The 23,618-nt window shown below is 41.1% G+C and overlaps 1 protein-coding gene across 1 annotated transcript in view; it reads right to left on the reverse strand.

The window, feature by feature from the left end:
* The window catches only part of ADAM22 (ADAM metallopeptidase domain 22), a 197,803-nt gene that overhangs the window by 100,204 nt on the left and 73,981 nt on the right, over positions 1-23,618 (reverse strand). The window contains exon 4 of the mRNA XM_029911005.1: positions 7,712-7,778. Coding sequence (XP_029766865.1) covers positions 7,712-7,778 — 67 coding nt within the window. The remainder of the gene's footprint in view (positions 1-7,711; positions 7,779-23,618) is intronic.

Raw genomic sequence — 23,618 nt, forward strand, 5'->3', positions numbered from 1 at the left:
GCACTGGCCATCCATGGGTTTTTCTTTGCTGTGTAGACATACCCTTAGTGGCAAAGCTCCCAGTACCTTCAATGGTATAGGATCAAGAACTTAATTAAGTGCCTAAATATGGATTTACATTCCACTTCAAACATTTTGGCCATAGAGTGGGTTGGTTGGTTTTGCATAACTTATGTACAGCATGTTTACAACTTGCATACATTGTGATGTTTGAGAAATAGACAAAGTGCCTGTGGTTACAATTAATCATTCTGTCTAAAAATATACATATAAATCCACCTATACAATCTCTCCAATTTGGACACTGTATTTCTGCTTAATTGTCTCAAAACTATTATCTAGGAACCTTTGTAGGTCCGCATGACAATTCTGTTTGGATAATGAGCAGAATGCATATGGCTCTAATGTGAAAAAATGAAAATATTTTATAAGAGAAAAATGTCACTGAATAGATACAAATTGTTCAGTCTAAGGAAGAAAAATCCCATTGTGTAGATTACTCAGCACTGCAAGCTGTATTTTGCCTTTCATCTTAGTGACACCCTCAATGACAGAATGATAACGTAAAAAGAGATAAAAGGACACAGAGATATACTGCAGTGAGGTAAAGTGTATGCAAGTTGAGCATTTGTGTGCTTGGAGTTTGGAAAGATCTGTACTGACACAATCAGGAAAAGGTAATGCATGGGGGGGTGGTCTGCTTCTTGTTAATTGACTGATTGAGTATTCTCTTTGCCTCTAGACGGAGTTCAGAGATCAGGATGACAGATCAGATTTCCTTACTGGTAGCAAAATTTCACTAACATGCAGGTCAAAAAAACAAAACAAACAAAAAAACTTAACCCATTGTTCTGTTTTTTAATATTGGGCATTGCTGGCTGATATTATAACAACATTGAAGGTCCTGCATACCTAGCGTTTGGAGCAGCTAGCAAAGAGGTGTGCTTCCCTGTCTCATCCAATGATGTTCTGACACTTAGCAATTAGAATATAGTGCATTTCATCTTCAAAGTGCTGCATAAATACTAATTAATTGTACAACAATTAAATTAGACTTTAACCTCTTTTGTTGCAAAAGGATATGTTAAATTGAAGTGCCTGTCATTAAAAATCCCTTCATTCCTTAACAACTGGATCCTCGAACTACAGATATTTCTTTTTTTTCCCCTCCCCACCTCTAAAACACTGTAAGCAATGACAGAAAACCAGAACATTTTCTTCAGAAAAGGAAATTTTGGTTAGGGGATCAGAGTTGTTCTGCCCAATTCTACAAAGAGCATAAGCTAGAGCAAGCATCTGTCCACCCCCTTGGCAAGTCCATGTTTGTAACATTGTTAAATGATGACTGCGTATGCAACTGCCTTCCCATAGCGCATTAGCGCTCCCATCTGTTTCCTATATTGCTGATGACAGCAGTGGCAATATCTGCTACTTACACTGTGCTATGTGATGTAGGGAAAGAAGAAGCTAAAGAAAGCACTTCACTGTTCATAAAACCAAATATTTTAAAATCGGACTATCCTCAGCACTCTGTCAAGTGCCAGATAGGGAGAGGGATTTGACAGGGCCATTTAGTTGCCTTTGTAATCTGACTAGAGCTCTATTTTCTCATCCAACTTCCCCAGAAATGAGAGGGAGTTGACAATGAAGAGTGAGGTTTTTCTCTTGTCACCCCCTCCTAGTCGGAAGAGAGGTGGAGGGTCTCCTCTATCCCCTCCCATCACAGGAGAAGGGAGAACCAATGATGGATATGGATCTTCCTGTAGAAGGAGCAGATGGGATCTCCTTGCTGAAATACCTATTCTTCTCCCTTCTGGCACTGCTACCGGCTCCACCAACTAGTAGTATTTTCCCCAAGCGGAGTAGGAGCTCCACAGCGTGCTCCCTTCCTCTCACACAGCTAGACCATGGCAGCTTTAATGTGTTCAGGGCCTTCCACATTTGCAGTAGGAAACAGCAAGATGTACACCAGACGCAGTCTCCTCATTATGTAACTGACAGCCTCAGAAATGGAGCTGGATAGCTTAGGAAATGGCACATAGCAATGTGGTCTTTATTATACAATTTATTTTTGTTGCAGGTCTGGCCCTTTCAGTAGCTTTTTCTTTTTTAACAAGTATTTAAGTAGTCTGTGCGAGCCCTTCATTCTTGTTGTTGTCTATGTTTTGACTGGTTTATTCTTAGAACAAGCACCCTTTTAGCAGGATTTTATGGCACAGTAAAACAATCGCAGAATTTTAAAGTATTGAATCATCATCATCTAAGGAGTCTATGTCTGTCTATGTATTTTGAGAACAGTTTGAACTACAGAGTCCAGATTCCAATATGCATAATAAACATTTCTGGACTTTTCCTCTGCTTCTTTCTCTTTCAGTATCTTAAGGACCAACAGCTTACTGGTCATGTGGGGCCAGATTTTCACAAGAGCCAACAGTTAGATTTTCAAGTGCTCAGCACACAAAATTGGGGCCACATTTTTTTTCAAAAGAGCTCTGCACCTGCTCCTACTGAGGCATTGAAACCACGGCCAGATTTTGAAGCGTGCTCAGCACTGACATGTACCCGGCATGCTGAGCTGTCCTGAAAATCTAGCCACTTATTTTGATACCTAAATCATAGAATCATAGAATATCAGGGTTGGAAGGGACCTCAGGAGGTCATCTAGTCCAACCCCCTGCTCAAAGCAGGACCAATCCCCAACTAAATCACGCCAGCCAGGGCTTTGTCAAGCCTGACCTTAAAAACCTCTAAGGAAGGAGATCCTACCACCTCCCTAAGTAACCCATTCCAGTGCTTCACCACCCTCCTAGTGAAAGAGTTTTTCCTAATATCCAACCTAAACCTCCCCCACTGGAACTTGAGACCATTACACCTTGTTCTGTCATCTGGTACCACTGAGAACAGTCTAGATCCATCCTCTTTGGAACCCCCTTTCAGGTAGTTGAAAGCAGCTATCAAATCGCCCCTCATTCTTCTCTTCTGCAGACTAAACAATCCCAGTTCCCTCAGCCTCTCCTCATAAGTCATGTGCTCCAACCCCCTAATCATTTTTGTTGCCCTCTGCTGGACTCTTTCCAATTTTTCCACATCCTTCTTGTAGTATGGGGCCCAAAACTGGACACAGTACTCCAGATGAGACCTCATCAATGTCAAATAGAGGGGAATGATCACGTTCCTTGATCTGCTGGCAATGCCCCTACTTATACAGCCCAAAATTCAGTTAGCCTTCTTGGCAACAAGGGGACACTGTTGACTCATATCCAGCTTCTCATCCACTGTAAGCCCTAGGTCCTTTTCTGCAGAACTGCTGCCTAGCAATTCGGTCCCTAGTCTGTAGCAGTGCATGGGATTCTTCCGTCCTAAATGCAGGACTCTGCACTTGTCCTTGTTGAACCTCATCAGATTTCTTTTGACCCAATCCTCTAATTTGTCTAGGTCCCTCTATATCCTATCCCTACCCTCCAGCGTATCTACTGCTACTCCCAGTTTAGTGTCATCTGCAAACTTGCTGAGGGTGCAGTCCACGCCATCCTCCAGATCATTAATGAAGATATTGAACAAAACCGGCCCCAAGACCGACCCTTGGGGCACTCCGCTTGATACCAGCTGCCAACTAGACATAGAGCCATTGATCACTACCCATTGAGCCCGACGATCTAGACAGCTTTCTATCCACCTTATAGTCCATTCATCCAGCCCATACTTCTTTAACTTGCTGGCAAGAATACTGTGGGAGACCATATCAAAAGCTTTGCTAAAGTCAAGGAATAACACGTCCACTGCTTTCCCCTCATCCACAGAGCCAGTTATCTCATCATAGAAGGCAATTAGGTTAGTCAGGCATGACTTGCCCTTGGTGAATCCATGCTGACTGTTCCTGATCACTTTTCTCTCCTCTAACTGCTTCAGAATTGATTCCCTGAGGACCTGCTCCATGATTTTTCCAGGGACTGAGGTGAGGCTGACTAGCCTGTAGTTCCCCAGATCCTCCTTCTTCCCTTTTTTAAAGATGGGCACTACATTAGCCTTTTTCCAGTCATCCGGGACCTCCCCCAACCGCCATGAGTTTTCAAAGATAATGGCCAATGGCTCTGCAATCACATCCGCCAACTCCTTTAGCACCCTCGGATGCAGTACATCGGACCCCATGGATTTGTGCTCGTCCAGCTTTTCTAAATAGTCCTGAACCACTTCTTTCTCCACAGAGGGCTGGTCACCTCCTCCCCATACTGTGCTGCCCAGTGCAGCAGTCTGGGAGCTGACCTTGTTCATGAAGACAGAGGCAAAAAAAGTATTGAGTACATTAGCTTTTTCCACATTCTCTGTCATTAGGTTGCCTCCCTCATACAGTAAGGGGCCCATACTTTCCTTGACTTTCTTCTTGTTGCTAACATACCTAAAGAAACCCTTCTTGTTACTCTTAACATCTCTTGATAGCTGCAACTCCAAGTGTGATTTGGCCTTCCTGATTTCACTCCTGCATGCCTGAGCAATATTTTTATACTCCTCCCTGGTTATTTGTCCAATCTTCCACTTCTTGTAAGCTTCTTTTGTGTTTAAGATCAGCAAGGATTTCACTGTTAAGCCAAGCTGGTCGCCTGCCATATTTACTATTCTTTCTACACATCAGGATGGTTTCTTCCTGCAACCTCAATAAGGATTCTTTAAAATACAGCTAGCTCTCCTGGACTCCTTTCCCTCTCATGTTAGTCTCCCAGGGGATCCTGCCCATCAGTTCCCCGAGGGAGTCAAAGTCTGCTTTTCTGAAGTCCAGGGTCCGTATTCTGCTGCTCTCCTTTCTTCCTTGTGTCAGGATCCTGAACTCGACCATCTCATGGTCACTTCCTCCCAGGTTCCCATCCACTTTTGCTTCCCCTACTAATTCTTTCCTGTTTGTGAGCAGCAAGTCAAGAAGAGCTCTGCCTTTAGTTGGTTCCTCCAGCACTTGCACCACGAAATTGTCCCCTACACTTTCCAAAAACTTTCTGCATTATTTGTGCACTGCTGTATTGCTCTCCCAGCAGATATCAGGGTGATGGAAGTCTCCCATGAGAACCAGGGCCTGTGATCTAGTAACTTCTATTAGTTGCCGGAAGAAAGCCTCGTCCACCTCATCCTCCTGGTCTGGTGGTCTATAGCAGACCCCCACCACGACATCACCCTTGTTGCTTACACTTCTAAACTTAATCTAGAGACTCTCAGGTTTTTCTGCAGTTTCATACCAGAGCTCTGAGCAGTCATACTGCTCTCTTACATACAATGCAACTCCCCTACCTTTTCTGCCCTGCCTGTCCTTCCTGAACAGTTTATATCCATCCATGACAGTACTCCAGTCATGTGAGTTATCCCACCAAGTCTCTATTATTCCAAACGCATCATAATTCCTTTACTGTGCCAATGGGAGCTGAGGTTGTTTGTTTTTTGTTTGTTTGTTTGTTTGTTTTTGAGAATCTGGCATTAATTGTGGCTGATGAGCTCTTTTGAAGTGTGTGGCCATCAGACTGGTTCTCCCCCTTGATTGCAGATATTAAATGGCAGTAAAAGAGCTAAAACTTCATTTTAAATGCTCCGATTACTTTTCAATGGTGCCATTCTGAGCCATGCTACAGGTTGCAACACAGAGTGAAGAGCAGCCTCGCCAAGGCAATTACTTCTCCTGGGGGAGGAAGGGCAGGGAAGGCAGCAAGACATGGAAAGTTGAAGTAAGTCACACCAGGAAAGGGGCTGGTGCAGGTTATTTTCCACACACACACACCCCCAGGGGAGAAGAAGGGACGAAACTGTGATGCTGTGATTCACAACCAGTCTTGTCCTCTGCTCCTGGGGCAATGAAACAATGTGCTGCTCCTTACTCAGAGCATATTTCAAGGTGCTAATCTAGCTGAAGGAAAACAATTGCTGAAGATGCTACAGAGATAGTGCACAGTTGCAAATGGAAGGGGAAGTAGTCCACGTTAATGGGAAGAGTGGCTTATGAGACACACTCTATTAGAATATGATCCACACTATGAAAATCAATAAAAATCCTGTCTTAAAGCCCCAATCCTGCTACCTCTTGCTCATGCAAGCACTCCTTATTTGCTGAGTAGTCCCATTGACTTCAAAGATATTACTCACTGAAGTAAGGATTACTCATGAGCAGGGCCGTCTCCAGGATTTTTGCCGCCCCAAGCAAAAAAAAAAAGAGCCAGAGTGCCGCCGTTGCCGAAGCAAAAAAAAACAAAAAACCAAAAAACCAGAGTGCCGCCCCTTGAAAAGAGCCGCCCCCAAAGGGCCGGAATGCCGCCCCTTGAGAAGTGCTGCCCCAAGCACATGCTTGGAACGCTGGTGCCTAAAGCCGGCCCTGCTCATGAGAGGGGGATGCATAACTGGTCCCTAATTTAGTAAAGCAGGCTTTACGGGCAGCCAAAAAAATGTTTAAGTTTGCCAATTTGTATATATTTCCTAATACAGAGAAATGGATTAACTTTTTTTTATTAACTACAGCTGTTATCTTGTATTTCTGCTTTGAGTCAAATTTTGGATTACAGTCAGATTTTTTGCCTGTACAGTATAACACAGGCTCATTGTGAAAATGATCTTTACAATAAATGAACGTGTGTTTCTCCATGTTCAATTTGGCACTGCATAAATATAAACTATGGAACCAAAAGTATATAATATATATGAAAATTCTAGGGAAGGGTAAGCTGATTACTAAGTAGTTGAAGTGAACAAATATTTCTGTGTGTTCAGCTGACCAAATTTTTGCTTTGCCCTTTCCTGCTTTTGCTGTCACATTAGGGAACATTTAATAGTCTTCAATTCAGGGGGGTTTGGTTTTTACAAAACCTAAATTTTGGGCCACATTTGACTTGACAGAGTCCTTTAAAAAGAGCTACTATTCTGACCCACTCTCACCACTATACATGCTGTGTACAGTCTACATTTATTTTATTGCCATACTTCCATGAGATGTTGTCTATGCACCAGAAGACTCTTTCACAGCAACTCTGAGGAGATATATGTAAATACTGATTTAATTTTATTCTTTCTGAAATTACTGATGGTTTTGTAAAATCTAATGTTAAGTACAAACGTACATAGTATCAGCATATATGAATATTTGAAAATACAGCTGGCGTATTCAGAGAGACAGAGTGGATCATTAGGCTGGCTTTCATTGAATTAGTATAAACACAGAGAGAGAATAGAAATTAACATCCTGCAAAAAGGACCCAGACTGGCATATTTCTTAGGAGACAACTATAACAATATTTCATAGGTATCTCAACAGATCTTTTACAAAAGGAACCTGCTATTTCAAGATGGCGAAATATTTGGAACTACCGTCCTATATAACTTGCTATACTCAAGTATATGAGGAAACCCATAAAAACAGCAATCCTGGCCTTTTAGTAAGTTTACGTAATGTATCATTACGTAAAAGAGTCAATGTTGCACTTTCTTTGGTACATACGTATTTAGAACAAAGGAAAGTAAAAAAACCTATAGCGTATACATTTCTCATAAGTATAATTTTGTCATGAATATTTATGTAATGTAAAATAAACAAGAAGCTTAAAAATTAGACGAAACAAAACTTGCCTGACTCATAGGAGGAATTTATGTTAAAATCCGAATTCACTGGTTACAGTGAAATCAGGGAGTGTCCATTAAACAAACATTTAAAAAATGGGGGGAACCCTCATAACCCCAAGCAAACTCTTACTTTAACTTCCACTGTCTTTCCTCCATGCTCGATATGCCTCTCAAGGTATTCTGAAGACAGCAGATCACTGCAACAACAGAAAAGTAACCATGAGCATTGAGTACATACACTTGTGCACATCATCTCAGCTAGGCTTGATTAAACATTTACATTTGAAAAGCACAAAAACAGCAGGATACCTTCCGTAGCATGTTCCCAAAACTCACTGAAACAATTAGCTACATCAGAGTTGCATTTTGTGTGTGTAATAGATTTACATTTTAACACGAAAAGGTGAGAGAGTCTAGGCTGAGATTTTTGGATCCAATGCCTCAAAAACCAGTCACTGATAATTGAAAGACCAGGTAGGCTGTGGACATCGAAAAGTGGGTGGGCAAAACTGACATGGAAAGGTTATTACATTTTTCCATATACTTTCAATCTGATTGATTTTTCTGGTTTACATTATGAGAAAACAATAAAGAACAAAAGTAACCTCTCCTTCCAAGAACACACTGCAAGTCACCTCTATAACAGATTACATTTGAACTGAACAAAACATGGCAGCTGCCTTTAGCAGACCCCTAGAAAAATAATGGTGCAGTATCAAGAAAAAAAATCATAATACCCATGTGCACCATAAAATTGAACTCAGAGTCAGTCTAAAGCAGTAGGTAAGATCATAATGCACAGGGGATTCCAGCCAGGATAAGGTCTGACTATCCTGCCTGCCTTTGGCCATTCCACTGAGATAGACCAGGCTTTTGTATCGGTTTGTTGACTAGCTGACAGAGTGTCACTCTCAGACTCTTGCAGTGGATCTGTCTCAGAGCCATTTATTCACGCTCGCTTTCTCCAGGAGTTCTAAGGCTTTTATCCATATTATTTAGCCAAATGTCTGTAGGGACATTGCTAAGCAAAACTTCAGGGGAATTTTGCCATTAACTTCTGTGGGGTCAAGATTTCATCCCATTGCACAGTGCTAAATAGATTAAGGAACATGAACAAAAATACAAAGCAGACATTGGACTAAGGGCAAGAGAGTGCACTCAGTACCTCACGAGTGACTTAGGGGAGCCCCCCTCCCCCATGAAGTTCCCTCTTTCTAATGTCTTTTGCTTTCTTTCCTTCTGCCACCTTGTCATGATTTTAAACATGCAAATCAGCCACTTGTAGAAAGCTCTAAGGCCCAGATGATGTTTTTCTGACTACATTCCTTCATGGTTTAAACCTTTGGGGAGAAATGGTCTCTTCTAAAATATGTTTAATCCATGCCTGCTAAGGTAATATATGGTATTTCTTATTGCTTGCGGCCTATCACTATAACCAAAAGCACAAACTCTACCCTCAATTACTCCTGTGCAACTCCACTGAAGTTACAGTTGTATCTGTGTTACTGAGGTCCACAGGGAGCTCTGTGCTCTACAACATGATAAGGTCCTTTTCCCACAGACTCTATAGTCTTACGAGGCAGACAACAAAAAACATACTGAGACCAAACGTCATAAATTGGAGGATGTGTAGCAAGTTTTTTGGGAGGAATAGGGGGGACTGATAGTGGGTGGGTGACAGTATTATTATTAATTATTATTATTTTTAAACTGGCATAGGGTATTGTGGCCTTCACAGAAGATGTCAACATGACCTGTCTGCCCCCTAATTGTACCACTATAATAAATCTCTTAATTACGTGCAGGAGTGTTTTGTTTATAAACATAATTTCCCACAAAGAATGCCTTATGATAATATATTTATTGATAATTATAGCACAGTGCAAGGGAAATATCACAAAACACCAACATATGAGTTCTATTTTCACTTTCAATAACAATGAAGCTAAAATAAAATAGTTATTTCAAAAAACATACAATGTAAATTCCTAGCCAATGCCAGTGGAATTAATAATTGCCTAAGCAGCATAAGTCAGTGAGCAATCGGCAATAAAATAATTTGTATTTCAGCTGGAATAAGTCTCATCGTCTTTTATCTATACAGTAGTGTTGCAATAGAAGCAGTTTGGTTGACAGCCTCCCCATCCTTAAAATCGATTTCTGCTGGCTTAAATATATTTTTTTAACCATACAGATGCTATAAATGATAATCTGCATCTGAATACAACAACAAACAATAAAAAAAATCTCACAAGTGCTAAGGACATAGAAAATCATGGTGACAAAACACCTATGAGCATAAACTGAACAAGCTGTGATATAATGTTTTCAGAACTATAAGCTCAATCAGTGAGATAAACTCCTTGAAAAGGAGCGAGCAAAAAACTCCATATGTTAAGTTCTAAAAAAATGTTTCACAAGAAACACATGTGAACTATGACTCCGACAATGAGAAAGCAATTATGGTAATGCCAACAATCTGCTTTTGGAGTTCTTGTTTCTTATAAAAACTACAAGAGGGGGAAATGGTTATTTTTAAAATGTACACAAATAGAACAGACTAACCACCATCTGTTTACAATACCACCATCTTTTAGCACTATTTTAACTCCAAGTCATATCAGTGATTCCATATGGACCAAGAAATAAGCCTGATGTTTTACAAAACAGAGATGGAGTCCCTGCCTTGAACAATTTACAGTCTTAAGAGGTCAGATTGCTGCTACCCTTCCTAGCCAAGTAGTCCCAGTGATAGAACACAAGGAAACTAGAAGGCTCAGGGAGTAAGATTTGAGTGTTAGAGAGGGGTCCCAGTTCAGGAAAGCACCCTTATTCAGTACAGCACATAAGCATGTGCTTCAGAGATGTCTTGAATAGGTACGGACTTAAGCATGTGCATACATGGTTTTCCTGAATTGAGACCAGGAATAGGAGTCCACAGAGAATAGGTGGGATGTGAAAAAAAACAGTCAAGATGTTGGATATTAAGTGGGTACAGAGAAGAATCTGCTGTGGAGAAGTAAGTGGGTCAGAACTAAGTCTGGAATGAAGATCATGGAGAAAAGAAAGGAGAATATAAAACAATCAGATTGGAAAGAAGAGGAGACAAGTCCATAGATCTTGATTCTGGAACAGACAAGAAGACAAGGAATATTTCTGAGGATGGAAGAGATGTGTTCCCTTTTCCAGGTGCAAGAAGGGGGCCGGGGGGAACTGGATTTTGAACAAACTGAAGACTCAGGAGTGGAGATTTAGGGAGAGCATAAAAATGGAATTAGAGCATTTCAGATGACTGGACCTGAATGGATAGAAGTTATGCGAACAGAGATAGCTGTCCTATGTAGAAACAGTAGACAGAATTCCAAACCAAAGAGATGTGGAAGCACAAGAGAGCTCAGAATCATAATCCTAAAATGCAGTCTTGTGTCTGCATATGATACATCAATGTTATAGGTGAGAAGAATGATTGAATTTACTGTATCTGATATTGTTGCCCTTTTCCATTGTACCTTGTGAAACATTTTTGTGAATGTTTTTCTTCTGTCTTATCACTTTTTCTTCTGTCTTTTCTGTCTTTCTTGAAGTTCATCCCTTTCCACAGTCCTCCATTATGTGTATCTAAAAATTCAGTAAAAGACTTTAATGAGAGTTTAGCTTCAAGTCAAACACAGTTCCTGAGAACAGGATCAAATATGAGATCTGAATTGGGGAGCTTTACAAAAAGGAAAGTGGTAGAGTTTTGGTTGAAATGCTCTTCCTAACAAATTAGTAGATAGCCTTTCTGGACATGTTGGATTCGAGGTAAGTTACACAAAGTACAGGTGTTGAGAAAATTCAGACAAGGAGAAAATGATGAAAGGCCCAATAGAATGAAAGAGAAAAGGCTTCAGTATCACCTGCATGGTAATGATAACCCAAGTTGAAGAGATTGGTTCGAGGGCTGAACCCTTCAGAACACCGGAGTGGAAAGATCTGTGCAAGAGGAGTGCATACTGCCTGTCACAAGAAGTAGCTGATGGAAAAGTAAACATGTAACTAAGTGAACAAAATGGTTTTGACTCCAACTAACTGAAGAAGGCCACAATCATCATCAACTGTATCAAAGACAACTGAGTTCAAGAAAAATGTGGATCACAACAGAGAGTCTGTTTCCAACAAGAGAAGATTATTGTAAATCAGTCTTAGTACTGTGAAATAGGCAGCATACCAGCTGGTAGCAAGCAGGGGTTTGCTGAGGGAGCGGTGATGGAAGGTGAATAGCTATTGAAGGAGTGAGTATAGGGTGTGATTTTTGAGCAGGGTTCAGGGTGTGGAGATTCAGGGCACCAGGGAAGATAACAGTGGAAAGATGGGTTGATTGTTGCCTTGACTCAAGGGCCAAGAATGGGGAGACAAGTCAAGAGGGAACAGAAATTGAGGTTTTTCTCTATGATTAATCTGAAATTAAACCGTCCCAGACAGTCAGAGCACAGGGACGATACAGTTGCTGATTTGCAGGTTTGCTATGTTAGTATGATTTCAGTGTCAACCATGAAACAATAAAAAAAACCAGTGATTTACAAAATGACTGCTTCTGAAGAGCCACTAGGATGGCACATTCCTGCATCTGACTGGCTGGAGCATTCAGAATCTCTCATCCTTATGCCTGCTTTCTAAGCCCATCCACCCAGTCTTCTGCTTTCCTCTCATCCCCCATTCCTCCGTGCTGTTCAGGAAGGATTAGCTAACTCCAAACTCCATTGAGAACATCTGTTTATCACATTATATTTGTAAAGCTTTCACCCCACTCCATATCCCCTTTTCACAATTACTAAATTTATTTTTCAATTGATACTTAATTTAATGGATATAGCTATTAATTTAGCCAGATGGGTATCTAGGGAGTATTAGCCTGAAAGAAGAACAGTTCTACATCCTGAAGCAGTAGCAGGAAGTGCAGGACAGGGCTGTATGGGAAGCACTACTGTTTTGAGGTGTCTTTGGGAGATGTGTACAGTGGCCATTTTGAGAGGAATGAAAAGGCAGTTTGAAAAGTACATGTATGTTCTCACCTGTAGAACTTCAAGCTGCTCTTCACTTTTCAAATACTCTGGCCCTGCTATTTTCTGCTACTAAAAGCAAAACTTTTTTGGGTGGGGGAAAAAGGGGAAGGTGATTCCACGTACTCCATCGCCTCTTCCATTTGGGTATTAAACAACAAACAATTACTCCAAAAAGAAATTAGGGATGTATGAATAAGTTGAGTCCTCAACATATCACACACAGACCCTGTCCAAACTCAGCACTTTCCTATTATTATTGTTAAATCAAAAACTGTAGCACAATATGAACCTCAGCTAATGCTTCTAACACATGCTGGTATGTGCCTGGGATTTCCCTCTCCGGTCCTGACTCCTTCTTACCTAAAAATACACTCTGGCTCCATTGATAGCCTGGTGGGAGCTAACTGATCCCACCTGCCAATATGACTCAACAGTAATTACCCTGAATCTTACTGCAGGATTTCAGCATGTGATCTTAGAGTGGCTCAAGAGAGGAGCTCCGGAATCCTAAACAGGCCTGTAATGAGGGGATAAAACTTTACATAATGTTCTGATTTGGACTCCTGGAGAGGGTTAATTTCTTGGTGGAATGAGTGTAAGCTGCCTCAAGATGTTCTTGCCTATTTTCATTTTATTGACCTTATGTCCATAGTTTCCATTATTGCTTTGAAAAAGGAGCGACAGCAAAAGCAGCGAGAAAAGCTTACACAAAAGTAGCAGCACTTTCAATGCTCCATCACAAACAGCTCCAGGTTCAAACTCCAGCCTGACTGTTGACATGCGTAATTTTGCCAGCTGGGGTTCACCCTGTCAATTTGTAGTTGCTACACAAAGGGCTTTTTTTGGTCCATCCCTTTTCAGCCCCTGTGCTCTGACTGGGTAGGGTGGTCTTGTCCACATAACATTACTCCTTTTGACCCAAGTGATTGGTCAAAGTTAAGGGCCTTGAGAGTTGCTTCAGCTAGGAAGAGAAACTGATGATGGAGTCGAGTGTCTGGTGACACAATCCTGATTATTTACATAGAATGTACAAAATCCTGTTCCCCTGAACATAGGTGTCAAACAACAGGAAACAGTTTCTTTGCTCATATCTCCATGACCCTTTCAGCCAGTGCTCAACCCAAAAAGCTCTCTCGCTACTCTTTTCTCAAGGCCATGCTCACTGCTTCTTTGGGTTCTGTCTTGCTGCTGCCTACTCTCTGCTTTTATATGTTTCTCCCCTTCTTACACACACACAGACGCACACACCTCTATCAAACAACACCCAGGGAAAACCCTCCACCCATATTGTTCTAATTCCTGGGCAGGCTCAGATGGGCCTTTGTTCTGGACAGTGACATGTGCCGGTGTTTTGGTGTGAGGCCCTTCTTTATCCCGAATGAAGGATAGCTGCAACACTCATCAGTTTCAATGATGTTTTGCCCAACCCATAACAATAATGGGCATATGGTCAATTTTGTGGGAAATTACTGAAAAATTCTGCACGTAATGTAGAATACCCAGTGCCCTTCGCTTCCAAGAAAAACACAAGAGCTAATATTTTTGTACTGTAGGTACAGAGAAAAAAGATCTAGTCATGGACTGACTTTAATATACCATACCATTTTTCTTTTAACTATTATCTTTTATGAAATCTAAATATAGTTTCCAACACAATAAAAGCAAGAATAATGCTTTCAAAGCTACTTAAAGTGTTATTAACCATTTCATAATTATACTTTTAAAAGAAAGACCCTTTGTAGAATCAGTGCTGCAAGGTGCACAAATAAGTAGTTAATTTTTCTGCTGATACAGGGATTGTAACTACAGCTTCCTTCTTCATGCCATAACAAGACGTCATCTACTTCCAACACAATGGATCGGCATCACCTCATGCAGAAATTCTTTGCAGTAACCAACAGGAGGCAATGCTGCTGGAGATGCTCTGAAACTAGAATACGAATAATGGGCTGAAGATGGTATTAGATATCAACCTTCATTGGAAGGGCGATGAAGTAAGGTTTTTCTTGCTCTAACTTTCATGATCCTAAGTCTCAGGGCTTGCCTACACAGCAGAGTTACTCCCTGGCAAGCCAGGGCATGAATCCACATCGCACCAGCTTGCCGCACACACAGTAACATTCTCTGTGGACTCTGCTACAGCCCAGTGAAAGTTCTGGAGTGCAGCTTAGTGTACAACACCAGGACTTTCACTCTTCTGGAGCAATGTCCAAAGGAATGTTAGTGCGTAGCAAGCTAGTGCACTGTAGATTCACACCCTAGCTTGCCACACAGTAATTTACCATGTAGACAAACCCTAGAAAGCTGAAAGCAGCCTGGGTAAAGGACAGGTACTCTGTTGTTGCCTTACCCCTATTTCACAGTACAATAGCAATGGCAACACCAGCATCAATACAGCTTCACACTGTTTTTGTTTATGAATAATTTACACAAGTATATCTTCATGCATTTTCATTTTTTACTGAAATTTCTGAAGAAAGTCTATTAAAATGAACAGATATTTTTAGACTGCATTTGCACCTCTACTACAAAGTGAAAAGAGCTTTATCAATGCCATTCTGTCCATGTGTCAATGTTGGAGGTATTTCCTTTAAAGTTTGGGTGAATATAATTAATTTTAGTGTTTGAGCAAATTAATAATACTGGTGGGAGGCAAGCACAGAGCAGACATGCTAGACACATTTCCCACACAACTTTCCCAATGCAGCTCCATTTCAGCCTTTAATGTGCCTTTTCTTGCAAAAGCAGAAACTACCTCCCTTGTTGTGGTTTTTTTGATGTGGAAAACATTTTCCTGAGTCAAATTTATTTCAGTTGTGATCTAGGGTGCATTTAAATCCAGATCACCATACTAAAATGGTTGTATGTTGATCTACTTTAGTTCAGTAGCACCAGTCAACATTTGGTGCCCATTGCCCTCTCATGAATCAAACTAATTTCAGATTAAGGTACGGTACCATAGTGCCAAATATGAAAACACTATGTTAAAAGATCATTAAGGTTTCAAAATCAAATACTGAAAAGTTAGAAAATGCCAGACTTAAGGATGCACAGGCAATCTTCATTTGGCCCTATTGCGCATATCCATTATGATACAAGCTTTAATTACATGATCACATACTCTGTTTATCGCAGGACTCCTGTCTCACTCGGTAAATGGGAAGTTATTCAATATTTCTTGTTATCCCCTTCTTACAATGTGCGGCCACAGAGCTTTTTTAATTATACACTGTACATACCCGGTATTGAATATAAAATTTTATCTACACATCACCCCTGTAAGAATAAGTGGTATTATCAGCATCATAGATGGAGACTAACGCACAGACAGATTAAAGCCAAAAATGTCAAAAACATCCACTAGTTTTGGAAACCCAACTTGAGATACCTATGGCCTGATTTGTCAGAGTATTTAGCATTATACTGCAGTTTGTATGTTCAAAGCACAGCACCTATTGACTTCAGTTGTAGCTGTAAATGCTCAACACTTCTGCAGATCAGACCCCAGGGGTGTCGCTCATACTGAGCACCCAGATAATGAGGAACACACAATTAGTGGCCAACTGTGAACATTTTGGTTTATGTGGCTTGCCCACCATCATATAGGAACTCTGAGGCAGAGGCAGGGGTAATCCAGTTCTATAGCGCAACATCCAACTGCCTCAATCACAAGACCTCTTCCTGCAATCCCTTGCTCATTCGCTACACTCCTTCTACAACAAATGAGAAGGGTTTCTACAGCCTCATTCCCTACATGACCCTGACTCATTCCCAGAGCTCCGTCCCTCCTATGGGAAAAATAGTATGTGGTAAATCATTAAAGATTGCATCATAATTCATACACACAAGGGGGCTGAATTAAGGTTGCAGTGTTATAAACCCCTCTGTCCCCAGACCTTCACCCAGCTCCTCTCCCTACCCCCCTCTCCTCTCCCTACTCCCCTCTCCTCTTATCCACCCCCGCAATCTCCTGGCTCTTGCCCCTCTCCAGTTCTGTTCCTATTCATCCTTCTTCCATTCCTGAGGTGTGGGGGGCGGGTGAAAGCAGTCCCCTGCTCGTGTCCCTGCCCAGGGCATGGGTGAGCTGCGACTCCGAGGAGTCCCTGGGTGTGGGGAGAGCCGTGCATGCAGCTGTGGTGAGCCGGTGTCATGGACCCTCCACCTGCACCTACTCTGGGCTGGGCAAGGCTGCTCTGAGACCCCCCGCACCGCGGGCAGGTGGAGGGTCCCCACGGCTCCCACAACTGTCTGCCCAGGCTCCCCAGCTAGGTTCCACCAACTGCTGGCCTGGCCAGGGGGTGGGGCCTCGGGAGAGAGAGGAGAGGAAGGGGATGGGGTCTGCTCAGGCAAAAAGTGGGAGGGCCCTGGCCTCCCCTGTTCCGGCTCCACTGGCTTCTATTCTCCTACCCTCTGACTCCATTCCCGCTCATTTTCTGCTCCCCATTATCCCTCTGCTGCTCCCTTCCCAATTCTCACCCTCTGCATTGGCTGCTTGCTTTTCCTCCATACTGTCTGGGTGCCATCAGCAGAAGAGGCATTGAGAGCACACAGGAGAGACAGGCTCCTTGCTCTTACTACCTGTATGCTGTATCCAGCACCACAACAACCCGTGGCAGCTAGGAGCAACAATTGCCAGGAAAATCCCGCTCAGTCCCTGAAGCCCGGGATAGAGAACACGCTCAATGGCTCTGTGAGGATGGTGCATGAACAGTCCAGTCAACGTGTAGAAACTGGTAGGGGATGAAGCATGCTCTGTGCAGATGTAATATTCAAAGAATTTAGCTGCCAAACTTTAACAAGTTTCTCCTGCGCATGTGCAAACTGAGATTTTTAGGATTTTTAGTTTTTTGGCTAAATTTCACAGGGGTAGCAAAAGGCAGATGCCTGACACCAGGGCAACCTGTCTGCCAAATTTCAAGTTTCTGCTCCAAAGCATGGAGGTTATAGATCTTCTCAACAAAACTGTTGTAAAACATTTTGTAACATGAGTAAAACAATGTATTTTCCCCTAATCTTATTCTCAGAAACAGCTGGATCATTTTAGCTCAAACCTTTAAAAATAAATAAATAAATAAATCAGCCTGAGACAGATGCCCAAAAAATTATTTTAAAAAAGCTGAAAACAGGGTCTTACAATGGAAAGTGTTGGGTACTCCATTATTGACAGCACCACCAGCTAAAATACGTACCATATACCAGATCTTCTGCACTAATCAGCATGATGTCAAAGAACAAAATGACCATGTATTTTCTTGGATATTGTGTATTCTTCAAATGAAAAATTGTTATTAACATACATGAATTGAAAAAATATATAATAATTCAAATTATGGAGACATTTATCCTCATTAATGTCAACCTAATAAAAGTACTGCCTTGATGAATATTTGAAGTGTTTCAGAAATGAGATGAAACCAATGGATTTCTAAGTACTGTCATCCTTGTGGGGAAAAATACTAATAATAGTGCAAAATGTCTACAACACTGGACCAGAAAGGAGGGGAACACCACTTACCAAAAGAACAAAAGCAAAGTACACCTGTTGTAACACTGTAATTTGTTCTTTCAAAAAGGACTTGTATGCTAATAGCATAGACGTTTTTCTGGGTTAGAAGTCGGTGCTCCCACTCATGATATTTGGCAGGTGAACCATTGCCAGAGTTAGTTTGCAACAATGCAAACAAACCCTCAACTTGTTCACCTTAACACATGCATAAGACAGATGGAAAGGGGTGTTGCTTGAAGGAGCTAGCCACAGCAGAGTGGAGCCATAAACGGTCAGTCTAGAGACATTGCAAAATTACAGAAAAAGTTGAAAGAGAAAATAAAAGTCACAGCTGATCTTAAAAATGAATGAGCAAGCATGAGGATACCAGTTGTTTAACTATATAATCCAAAGGAGCTAGAAATGGAGAGCAACACTAATAATTTAACCACAGAATCCAGAATATAACCACAGTACCCTGAGTATAAAGCCATCAATCTTGATTTAACATGTAGTATGTACACCAGAATAGGAAGCATCCAAAAAGACAAATGCCAGCAAATTATGACTCCTTGGTTTTACTTTGTGCTGTTTGGAATCTGGATGAGTTACTGAATGGGCAAACAGTTGACATGCTAGGTGACTGGCAGATTTGCTAGTCTCCCTATGTATGGGTTGACTGCTGGCAAATAGGTATAATCACTGTCACCTTTTGTTTCCCTCTTAGGTACCATGAGCATATTTATCTGGTATTTTAAAAGCTCTCATTCTATCCTAAGTCAGTCACTGAAATCCAGAGAAAACAATTACCTCTTACTCGGGCATATATTTAAAAAAGAAAAATACCTGGCTCATTAACCAAATCACATGCTCAAGAGTAATCTACGCAACAGCAGTTCAAACAATGCTCCACAGGTAGCCTACACATCATGAGGATCTACCAATATAAGTGCAATGTTTATTACTAATTCTCCATTGCCACATGGATTAAAGTATGAGCTGATTCACGCTGACAGGATTTAGTAGTGAAAACAACTTGAATCCTTGGGAAATCAGAATATATCCCTCTTTTATCTTGGTTATAGCCGGAGTACATTATAGGTTTCCTTCCACCCTCCCCTCCCAAACCTCCAGTTTAAAAGGACATCTATATCCACTGGCCTCATGATTCTTCATTCCCAAAATAACGCTCAAAGCAGAGCCAAATTCTGCACTTGTTTACAATGGCATACGTAATAGTAGTACTGACTTCACTGGGGTTACTAGAGGTTTAGAGCAGTACAAAGGAGTGGAGAATTTGATCCCTGGTCTGGGCATATTAGCCTTTTTCAGACACCCAGTTAACATGGCACAGAGTTTGGGGCAGAGAAGGCAGCACACAAAATCTTAGACCTTGCAGCTGGCCCGTTCAAATAGTTCTGCTGGTGGCTCTGATATGACTGAAGCCATGCTGCCGACATCCACTCTACACACACACTGCTGAGGGGCATCTGCTGGAGAAATACTTTAAAACATACAAACACGAATAAGTAAAAACACAATTGTACGTCGTTTCTTGCTTCTGCTGCTCATCTGTTACACTTGTTTATTCCCGACTTCCATTTTCTCCATCATTCGTCTATTTCCCCCATTCTGTTCAGTATTTCCTTTGTCCCATTCATGTATTCTTGGCATGCACTGAATGAAGTCCTAAATTAGGACTAATCCCATTGCCTTGTTTGAAGAACTCGATTTTGTAGAGTTCTCAAGATTAGAAAATAGGGGCCTGTATACCAGGATGTGTTGCACATTTCCTTGACTCAGAAAGGTGTACTGAGCTGCATGTTACATGTGTGTTTACTTTAATGTACAATTGCTGTAACACATATTTACAGAATTTAGTACATTTTATTCAGCCCTGCTCAACAATAAGCATCTGTAATTTTTCAATTTATCACATGATCAGTAGTTTAAATTTTAAAACTTATGGCATTACAAACTCAAATATTGATATAGAAGAAGCACTGAAGTGCATCCTATGATGAAAAAATTATGGGAGTCAAAGTAGATTGCAATTTGGACTGCAAAGCACATTATTCTTTCCATGGTTCTTAGTTTTCACATTCCCTAGAATCTGATTGACCACCTCCATTTTCCTCGCAGGAATGCCTCCCTCTGTGGGTAAAATAATGCCTTTTGCTGGCAGCTGTGGGTCCACTTCTGTAATAGATCACGATTCTCTTTTCATCATACAGCAATTCATTGTGATTAGCTTTTCTTCATAGCTGTCCTTATCCCTCATAGTCAACGTCTACATTCAAATTTGGTTTCCAAGCCAGTACCCAGTATTCCTCTTCAACATATAAAAGCATCTTCCTCCATGCTTCAGCCCACTACTTCTGGTCATCATTTTTCAAATACTATATTGCATTTTCACCCAGAATTTAGTACACATTCCATTTCCTTCAGGACTATCACATTTCCAATGACATCAGAAAATCTATCTTGTAGGAAAAGGGTTAAAAGATGCAACCACCTCCAAAATTGAGTATGTAGGATTTGGTTTGATTCTTAATGTGTCCTATTATCCTCTGTCAACAAATCCTGTAGTTTGGCAATATGCTTTATTTTCCTCTCAGAAGGCACAAGTGAGTATTTCTTCTAAGTAACTGAGGACTAAATTTTCCTCTTAGATAACTCTGCTCGGAGCTAATTTTTCCACAGCAGCCTTATAGCTGCCTCCTTGTTCATAAACACTACAACAGACTCTTTCATTACATGATCATTCATACAACATATATCCATTAATAAAAAAAAATACTATATGCACATCATACGATGGGGAAATAATCCAGCTGCTTTATGTATTATATTGTACTGCTGTGTAAGTCTGTAGAGGGAATGACAGTATCACAGACAACATCAAGTACTGCTCCTCACAGTCCTCACCTTTTAAATTCTGTATAGCCCTATCTGTGCAGCACCTCATCACAGGGACTTCTGTAGGTGCAAAGTGCCACTGTGACTAGGTGGAAGAGATGGTGTGCTGGGGGCACAATCTAATTTCATTTCTGGCACCATTCCCCTTGTACTCCACCCCTTTCACTTAGCCACAGGGCAATCTGCCCATGGACGCTCCCCGTCCAGAACCATATGCTGACCAGGAGTTGGAAATACAGCTGAGTGACAAGGTCTGATATTGGAATAATGAACATCTGCAATACAAATGAATCTATAAGGGGGGAGGGATAGCTCAGTGGTTTGAGCATTGGCCTGCTAAACCCAGAGTTGTGAGTTCAATCCTTGAGGGGGCCATTTAGGGATCTGGGGCAAAAATCTGTCTGGGGATTGGTCCTGCTTTGAGCAGGGGGTTGGACTAGGTGACCTCCTGAGGTCCCTTCCAACCCTGATATTCTATGATTCTATAAGAGTTCTGGCCAAATGCAGACACTTATGGGTGTGACTGATACCGGAGCGTAGACTAGAAAGTTGACTTAAAATTGTGCTTCAGTGAGTGCTGAGTATGAACTCCAGAAAATGACACAAGATTTCTAAAAAGAATCGTAACTTCAAATTTGCAGATGTCTTTGCATCGAATCTGATGTGCTGCCAGTGTTTTAACAAGGGATGCCCAAAGATTCCTTCCCCTGCCTTTCCCCTGTGGTAAGCCCTGCGTCCCAGGGGTAAGTGTGCCAGAGAGGTGGGATGGCAATGTGTAAGAGGTAAGGAAATCATCCCAGCTCTTCCCTTATTTTGGTGACAAGAATTTAAACAAGGGGCTCACCTGGAAACCCCCAAGAGCCTCCTCTAGCACATCACTGCTAATCTGTTTTAAGGGTGTTTTGGAGTCGTTCATGCAAACACTAATTCCAATAAGTGGCACTGCAATTTACACCGCAACTATTTATAACTTGACAAGAGCACAAGTCCTTGAACATTGTATTATCCTCTTCACTAGGTAACTGTATCATGCGTATCCTCAGTATTACACATATTTGGAATCTTCCTCAATATTTCTACATGATTTATGTTTCTAAAACAATCCCTTCCAATGTACCATGTGCTATTTATAATAAAAAAAAATTGAACTAATTTGAATTCAGTGGTTCTGTAGTATAACAAAGTCGACAGTCGAGCACAGGGGAGGGGACTGTGGCTTTCAGAACAAGGAAAGACCTTCAGAAAAGTGTACATTATTTAGGAGAATGTAATGCTAAGTTGAACAGTAAATTAAAATAACGCAACCTCCAGTGATGCTAATGATTTTGATTTACTTTTTTAAAAATGAAAGGGGTAAAAAAAAAGCACGAAAACAATAGTTTCCTCCTTGGATTAGATACATGTCTAATGAAAGTACCCATTTTATTCTCATCCACAATTTTTTTTTTAATTAAAATAAAATAAAATAAAATAAAATAAAATAAAGAGAACCACAGTTACAGACTTGTTTCTAATGGCTCGATCCTCCCATTGCAGTAACTGGATGTGCTCCTATGGGTAAGGTTTGCCCATGTGACTAAAGCTTTCAGGATTTTGCCTTAGTATTGGGGTGGTCAGAACCAATATGAAAATGAATGAAGCTGTGTCTTAATGTATAAACATGTACGTTGGTGTACATTTCCCCAGCAGTCTTCTGATTTCTCCCCTAACAACAGCACATAGTTAATAATGTTTAGGATGGGGCAATGTCATCTAAAACTGCCACTTACCATACTCTGTTTATAGCTGTTTGAAGGGAAAACAGTTAAATTGCTGGGCAAATCAACAGAAAGCCTTAATAGGAATAAACAACTTTTCCTTTTTACAGCTGTGTGGATTGCAGATCAATGTTATGATGAGTTGGAGATGACAGTACGCCAGAGCAACTAGGGAAGTAGAGCATAAGAATAGATAACGTGATGCCTGGGACACCTCAGATGCCCTAAGAACGTGTTCTGAAGGATGTTCTCTCTAGATTCCCAACTGGCATTCTCCCATCTTTTCCCAAGAGACCAAGGCTAATGTTTTCAACCTCAGGTGCTTGAAAATATGAATGACGATGCCAACTTGGGCACCGAAATAAGACTTGGGATTTCCAGAGGTGCTGTGCAATCATTGTGTCCATTGACCTGAACAGAAGTTATTAGTGCTCAGCAGCTCTGGAAATCAAGCCTCTCTTATTTAGGAGCCTAAATATGGATGTAGGGTGCCTAACTTAATGCACTAGAGTTTGAAAATTTTGGCCAAATTGCATTACGGGAAAGATTCAAAATGTTCAAAGTTTAAAACTGGGACATAAATCCAGTTGCAGAGATGAACAGAGCAGAGACAAATGAGCTTCATAGGAGCTGTGGAGGAAAAAAATAGTCTAAGGCCTAAACTTTGGTCAAGTGAACTGTATGTAGGGTCAGATGAACTGTATCTGTGGCTGGAGGAAGGAGAAAAGGGTGGGGGGAAGTAAAAGGAGAAGGGTAGACAGAAATCATAAAAGCAGAACTAACTGTAGACATTATAAAAGTAGAATTAACCTTTGTAACAGATTATGATTAATA

Source organism: Terrapene carolina, unplaced genomic scaffold, assembly GCF_002925995.2.
Source record: "Terrapene carolina triunguis isolate 2854851 unplaced genomic scaffold, T_m_triunguis-2.0 Scaffold84, whole genome shotgun sequence".
Taxonomy (NCBI): domain Eukaryota; kingdom Metazoa; phylum Chordata; order Testudines; family Emydidae; genus Terrapene; species Terrapene triunguis.